Source organism: Rhinopithecus bieti, unplaced genomic scaffold, assembly GCF_001698545.2.
Source record: "Rhinopithecus bieti isolate Rb0 unplaced genomic scaffold, ASM169854v2 scaffold_62762, whole genome shotgun sequence".
Taxonomy (NCBI): domain Eukaryota; kingdom Metazoa; phylum Chordata; class Mammalia; order Primates; family Cercopithecidae; genus Rhinopithecus; species Rhinopithecus bieti.
In genome coordinates this window covers 162,262-170,239 of record NW_016823630.1, presented here as the reverse complement: position 1 = coordinate 170,239, position 7,978 = coordinate 162,262, and the positions used below count along the sequence as shown (strand labels likewise).

The 7,978-nt window shown below is 41.1% G+C and overlaps 1 protein-coding gene across 1 annotated transcript in view; it reads left to right on the top strand.

The window, feature by feature from the left end:
- The window catches only part of ARHGAP6 (Rho GTPase activating protein 6), a 67,141-nt gene that overhangs the window by 5,207 nt on the left and 53,956 nt on the right, over nt 1-7,978 (top strand). The window contains 2 exon segments of the mRNA XM_017861684.1: nt 4,775-5,031; nt 7,301-7,496. Of these exon segments, the coding sequence (XP_017717173.1) occupies nt 4,798-5,031; nt 7,301-7,496 (430 nt within the window). The 5' untranslated portion in view covers nt 4,775-4,797.

Below are 7,978 nucleotides of genomic sequence, written 5' to 3'. Positions count from 1 at the left end.
GGGGGGGGGGGGGGGGGGTGCCAGTCTGGCACAGATGTAATCTATTCATATAATTTCCTTCCAGTTGGATATTAGCATTTGGGTTTGTAACAGCTGCACATGTGAAAAATGGTCATTTGAAACCAAGAGTAAAAGAAGGAAAACAGGAAACTAAATGATCTCCTGAGTTAGGTAATCTAAAAATAAACAGAAGCAGCCTTTTAGAATCGAATTGCTCTCCCAATAGTGATTCATAAATGGTTGATATGCTACCATATTAATTGATTTCATCAGAATGAATCATGTCCTGTATGTTATTTAATTGCCTTGATATATAGTGGATCATGTGACACTCCTATGTTCCCCATGCCACTTAAGCAGTGCCCGTGTGACTTTTGATTTACATATGGAAACTAATTCAAGATTGACACTAATCAGAAAACATATTTTCATACAGAATAATTCCAAGCCCTTAATTTCTCTTAGTTATATTTCTTGATAATCAAAAGAGTTTTAAAATTTTCAGAACTTCCAAAATTTCTTTGTGTCAAAAGTAATTTTAAAATTAAGTAATTTTAAAAATAGCTACTTTGTTTTATTAATGGACTTCCTAAACTGAGCACATGGGGAATAGGTTTTACTGTGATGTAACTCCGGGAGATTGTACCCCCAACAACCCCTGCCAGGATATTTTCAGATTATGCCATATATGTATCCACATACATGTGTATCTGGAAAGAGAACTGAATCTGGACAGAGTTCAGTTCTGGCACTGTTCTTTATGGTGAAATCATATTGTATCATGTTTTATTTTCCTCACTATCTAGGTATGTCACTGTATGTGAGCTGTGAAATAACACTAGATACAAATAGCTCATACAACTTTTAATTTTGCTCCATATTAAATGGCAGAACAGTCAAGTTATCAGATATCACTATGCAGAAATTATCAAAGAACATATATTGAATGTTGTCATTGAGTGGTAGTACTTCTAGGATAAGAAGAAAGGAAAGAATCAGGGAGTGTGTTGTTTCTGAGAAGGTTAGGAAGGGGCCAGCTCACACAGTACTGGGCCACAGCATGACTTTTGATCTGGAAGTTCAGGAGAAAGATAATGGTACCTTAGACTAGGGTGGGAGTGATGGTGGAAGTGGAGAGAAGTGAATGGAAAAAAGAGATAATGTGAAAGTCACATGATAAAGATTTGATGATGGAGTGAAAATGGGATGTAAGAAGGAGTGAAGTATCAAGGATGACTCTCAGATTTCTGGTTCTCCCACATGAAGAACAGGCAAACTTTTGGAAATCTGAGTAAGACCTTGTAAGGGAAGACAAAGAGTAAGAAATGCCTTTGGGGCCGGGCGCGGTGGCTCAAGCCTGTAATCCCAGCACTTTGGGAGGCTGAGACGGGCGGATCACGAGGTCAGGAGATCGAGACCATCCTGGCTAACATTGTGAAACCCCGTCTCTACTAAAAAATACAAAAAACTAGCCGGGCGAGATGGCGGGCGCCTGTAGTCCCAGCTACTCAGGAGGCTGAAGCAGGAGAATGGCGTAAACCCGAGAGGCGGAGCTTGCAGTGAGCTGAGATCCGGCCACTGCACTCCAGCCTGGGCGACAGAGCGAGACTCCGTCTCAAAAAAAAAAAAAAAAAAAAAAAAAAAAATGCCTTTGGGACATCCAGATAAGAAGGTGGAAGAAGTGGTTAGTGCTCAACGAAGGGGTCTGAGCTAGAGGTAGCAATAAGGTGTGAAATGTGTATGGATGGAAGTTTAAGTTATGCGTATCGTGCTGTTACTTACATAGAGAGACAAGAGTGATGAGGAGGGTTAAGATTGAGCTCTGAGGACCTTCCACATTGAAAACCCAGGTAGAAGATGATAAGCCAGAAAAAGGGGCAAGAATGTAGCCAGAGAGGTAGAGAAAAACCCAGTTAGTATATCCAGGATGCAAAGGACAGGGAGCATTTCAGGAAATGGCAATCAGGGTTAAAGGATGACAAAAGGGCAAATGAAACAGAGCTGTCAAAAACACTGAATTTAATGACCCTGAAGACAGCAATGACTTAGAGGGAGCTGCTTTAGAATCTAATGGAGGTATCAGCTAGACAGGATGAAGTGAGGAAAGAGTGGTAGGTGAGAAAGTTATAGGCCAGAAAGTAAAGGAAACATTTTAGGGAATTTTAACTGTGGCAAAAGGAGAGGGGGTAAACCATGGAGAAAAGAAAAGAGTGGATCGAGGGTTATTTATTTTTTTTAAGAAGTAGCTGCTTGAATATATGTAGTAAAAGAATAGTAGAAAAAAAGAGGTTGAAGATACAGGCACAAGAAGATGTAATTTATAGCAGGGGTGGCCCACCAGCTGTCTTTGTAAATAAAGCTTTACTAGAACACAGCCATGCCCATTTATTTACTTACTGTCTGTGGCTGCTTTCCTGCTAGACTGGCAGGTTGAGTAGCTACCACAAAGACTGTGCAGCCTGCCAACAGGGCGGAGGCTGGAGTGAGGCAAATTGAGCACCTAGGCCACAGAATTGAAGGAAATGCTCAGTCTGCATGCTGACTCTGCACTTGCCCCATGCTGAATGCGAGCACCCTATCATTTTGCATCCTAGCCATTCTAAGCCCCAGCCATATCCACAAAGCCTAAAATATTTGCTATCTGGCCCTTTACAGAAAATAATTGCTGAACCCTATTTATACTCTAAGAGTATTAGGGTAATATTTTTGAGCTCTTGAGTGCAGTATACCATTATCCATGGTTTAAACTTATCCATAGTTGAATGGCAGGTGGGAGAGCATGGGAACCAGGGAGAGGCAGAAAGGCTGGCAGGATGCCAAGTCACACCTACATATCATGCAAAGGGAGGTGGTGTAGGGCACAGGTACAGCAGGTGTGAAGAGTTGGAGCCTTTGCATCTGCTGGTTGCTCTTCTCCTGAAACAAGGCAGAATTATTTGCTGGTGGGGAGGATCTGCACCAGAGGTATAAGAAGTCTCTAAACTAGTCTGGTTGGTTTTCCTTAGATGGAAAAAATGACTGGGAAAGGGCTCAGTAGTCCCCATCTTATAGTAAATCCCTGCCATGCGTATGCCCACCTGAGCAGATGTGTCACTTGTACATTTATCAATGTTCTTTTCACTCTTATTATCCCCTCTATTTTTGTTATTTCATGTAGTTGTCAGCCTTACCATCCACGTTTCCAGACTTTTCCAACCTTTTAAAAGTAATATTTGATCATTTCTACAGACAAGATTATATCTATGTGTGTGTGTGTGTGTGTGTGTGTGTGCGCGCGCGCGCGCGCATGCATCTCCTCAGGGTACATAACAGGAGGTCTGGCACTATCCCCCTTGGTTTCTAATTTTGCTAGTAGTAGACACAGCCTATTATCAATAGTGAGAATTATACCTCACTGCACTGTCTAAATTGATCACTCAAAGGAGAAGTACCTAATTATTTTTTATTACCATGTATCACTTAGCTTTTTGCTAAAGAATGGCAAGCATCCTCTGAAAATCCCGAAATACTAAAATTTTGATTTTTTACTTCAAAACAAATTGCATGCTTTGATAGAACCAGAAGTGCAGGCTTTTCAAGTAACATTTCTCCTTTTAATGTAGACTTGGTCATTAGCGCAGTGATGTTCGAAATGTTGCCATGGATCAAGGAGGAAAACTTTTTAAAGTATCTTTCTACCTAATTTAATGTTAGCTTTTTCTTTCAAAGAACAACCAACCTTAGAATTATTTTCCCTTGATCATTTTAGTTTCATTCATAGGGCTTCTAAAAACAATGGAGAGGTTAGATTCCAACTTACTGCTGCTAGGAGACCTAATTTGTAGTCTAAAAAGAATAATACATCTGATTACATTATTAGTGCCTTTCAGCATGAATCCAAAATATTGCCAATAAAACTCCTGGCCCTAAGGATCCAAAGTATGTGTATACAAACAGATTTATGACAGAAATTCAGAAAGGAAATCTATGTATGTCTCCAAATAAAGCCATCGATTTCTGCACTATGCCCCTTTCCCCAAATTCTCCTTATTAAAGGATTTAACAAATTGTTTCCTGGGCCTCCCATGAGATATTTAGTGGCTGAGTCCACTCTGCATGTGGCCAGTAGAATGGCTTGAGTATAGATCACGAGAGTGACAGCCCCAACCTAGCTGGCTGGAAATAGAATGTGGGGATGAGGAACACAACGAAAACAGAGCAGACTCCTTCCCAAGCAGTTCCCAAACTGCTCCTCTGCCTGTCAGGTTATCATTTCATATGCTAACTCTTGCTGGGAACCTCAAAGTGTATTCAGTTGACTAAATTTCAGCCTTAGCTTTATGCATCTCTCTATTATAACACCTAATAGTCAGTCTATAAATGATTTGCTTTTCTGATTATCCACTTCTTCACCCCAACCCATACTCTGAACACCTCAGGAGAAAGAATTGTATCTTTTATAAGCTTTGCGCTTCCCATTGCCTAGCTTGTTGTGGCTCGTAGTGTGCAATCAATAAATGCCTGTTGAATGAATGTATAGACTTGAGACATGGAGAAAAACTAGAGACCTAGATGTCTAAGATGTGTATTTATAAATACTAGTTTTCTTTATTGAAATGGAAACTTGGGCCATTCTGATTAACACAAATGTCACCTTTTTATTTTGATCGATGAGTCAATTCTTCAGAAAACATTCCTTTGAACATGTCTGTCCTTACTTAGGTCTGAAACATAAATGAGAGTGTTCACTGGTCCAGTCAGTCTCTGAAAGTGAATGTCTGTTTTTTGATTCCAGAATTCATCCCGCAGGCATTTGGAATGCCCTTATCCCAAGTCATTGCGAATGACAGGACCTATAAACTCAAGCAGGACTTGCAGAGGGATGAGCAGAAAGATGCATCTGACTTTGTGGCTTCCCTCCTCCCATTTGGAAATAAAAGACAAAACAAAGAACTCTCAAGCAGTAACTCATCTCTCAGCTCAACCTCAGAAACACCGAATGAGTCAACGTCCCCAAACACCCCGGAACCGGCTCCTCGGGCTAGGAGGAGGGTGAGGTGGCCAGTATTTGCTCTGACACCAGTGCTAGGAAAACTGAAGATGTACAGTTATTGACTTTTTGTTCATGTGAAAACTGGATATGTAGTTGGTGTTCAGGTGTCTGTCAACAAACTCCATTAATGAAGAATGTGCACTGGGCATGTGGCACCTTGCATAGCCTCAGACCTTGTCCTGACTCCTCTTGAAGCTATTGGTGTCCCTCCTTTGTCACATCTGTGCTGCATGCTCTCCTAAACATTCGACAATATCACCATTGATTCTGGTCTCTTGTAATCTGTCAGTCTTGCCATAACTTGCCCACTAGACTGTGAGGCTTGAGGGCAAGGCCCGGTGTTTTAGCTATTAATACTTTCTTCATCACCAGTCTGAGAACATGTCTGGCCAAATGAATTGGTGGTGGGTCTTCCTAAACAATGAGCTTTTTCCTTATCAATGGAGCATTTCTTTTTCTCAAACAGAACCATAGAATCCTCTATATATCCTCTTTCAAATACTCTAACAATATGGTACCAGTTGTTAAGTACTATGTTCTAGGTACTGTGCTATTATTTGAATTGTTCAGGCAAACTGGTTGGTGATTGGCTGAGTCTGTTGATAAGCATCTCTAAAGCTTCCAGGTCACTGGAAGATCTTCTCTCCCTTTTAAAACAAATCTGCATTTCATTTTATCTTTTATTTTTTGACTCAGGGTCTTGCTCTGTTGCCCAGACTGGAGTGCAGTGGCATGATCACTGCTCACTGCAGCTTCAATCTCCTGGGCTCAAGCGATCCTCCTGCCTCAACCTCCCCAGTAGCTGGGACTACAGATGCACACCACCACGCCTAGCTATTATTATTATTTAGTAGAGATGTGGTCTCACTGTGTTGCCCAGACTGGTCTTGAACTTTCTAACTCAAGTGATCCAAAGTGCTTGGTTTACAGGCATGAGCCACCACACCTGACCTTCTCTCCCTTTTTTCACTGTCACGTGGAGACCCAAAATTTTTGCCACCTCCAGCTGTTGAAGACTGCCCTAGTTAAAACTCCAGACACTTCCCACTTAAAACCCACATTTTTCAATCAGCCCCTAACATTCAGGGCTTGTCCAAGGCAGAGAGAGACCTGATCCATTGCTGTTTTGCAGTATTGACTACGTTTAAAATGAAATTACAAAATTATGGAATGCTTGAATTTGCATGATGGAATTGTTCTGTCATTGTGTCTCAGACTGTATATTGTCATACAACAATAACACTAAAACTCTAAATTTTAGCTTTCTGGGAATGTAGGGCTCAGGCAATTGTTCTCCCAAATGCCCTCTCCTCTGTCCAGGCCTGGCTAGCCAACTGCTTTCTCAGTGCTTCATCAAGTATGGGTGTGGCAAATGCGACTGGTGCGCTGCTCCCTTTCCCTGACCCTTTACCATTCCTAGCATGCCAGCTCACCTTCCATCTGCCAACACCTTATTTCTTTGCTGAGGGCTTTCTCTGATGCCAGAGGCACCCAGCCCATCCAAATGGCAGGCTGAAGTACTTAGGAGATAATATTATCTCTCTGCCCCCACCAGAGGCTGCCCTTAAGCAGTGATTCCTGAGGCTTGGTGTATAAATACCCCAGCTCTCTCACTTGATAGGGATAGCTCTAAGGTGCATGATCTACAGCTGTCTCCTAGAGCTCCCCAGAAAGATTGAACTCCAGTTGCCCACAATGATAATAGACTTGATAATGCTCCCTTCGTCAGCTGCCTTTCCTTCCTTGTCTCATTTCCCCCCTCCCCTGTAGGTGTTTCCCAGGACCACCTCTCTAATAAAGCACTTTGTGCTGTTTCTCAGGAAAACTAAGCTCAGGCTGTTTTATGGAATCATTATATTTTAAAATCTACTTCCTAGAACCATAGTTGAGATTTTTATTTACAAAACTTCTCTGACTACCTCATTCATTGAGTATGTAATTTTTTTCTTGTTTCAAGAAATGAAGTGGTTGGGCCAAAATACTTTAATTATATGTTTCCCATTGCTTGTTCTTCCATTTGGAAAATTTTGTCTATTGTTGAAATTGTAACTGCCATTAGCTTGAGGAAACCTTGTAGAGGTTTTCTAACTCTTTCAAAAGGCATATTTTTTCTTTCAATATACAAACAGAACAATTGAAGAAATCAAGCAGTATTATTTCAAGTGTGATAAAGAGTCATGAGCAAAAGTATGTATTGGTTAGCATCTGGGGGCAGCTAGTTTTTTTGGCTATCTGTACTTTATGTTCACAGCTCTGTGTCACTTGCAGGGTGCCATGTCAGTGGATTCTATCACGGATCTTGATGACAATCAGTCTCGACTACTAGAAGCTTTACAACTTTCCTTGCCTGTTGAGGCTCAAAGTAAAAAAGAAAAAGCCAGAGATAAGAAACTCAGTCTGAATCCTATTTACAGACAGGTCCCTAGGCTGGTGGACAGCTGCTGTCAGCATCTAGAAAAACATGGTAAGTAGACTTGTCTGTCTAAAGTACTAAGGACTTTCATTTATTCAAGCACCATTCATTGAAGTACCCAATGTCAATTCTGTGTTCATTTGATCAAGCTCTGAACTGAAATTTCCTGTGTGAAAGTGTACAGATGTGAGTGTTTGCTTAAGAGATTGTGGGGCTAAACAAGATTGGAGGAGGGGGTGAATCAACTTGATGATATTCAGACTGCTTTGCTCCCAGTAGTCCTCAGAAGTGACCGTGGAGGCCAAGCAATTTAGGTAAGGATCAGGTCTGTTGGGCTGGGTTTGTCACTAGAACCTCTTTCAAACAGACCAGAGCCACTTTTATTGTTTATACATAAAAGTAGCCTAGGAGGTTACTCCCAAGGGTTCCTTTAAAAAGTAAGAGTTCAGCTTAAGTGATGATTCCCCAGTTTTTTTTTTTTTAATAGAAAATACATCATTTTTAAATATACATGTGCATGTGTCTTTATAGCA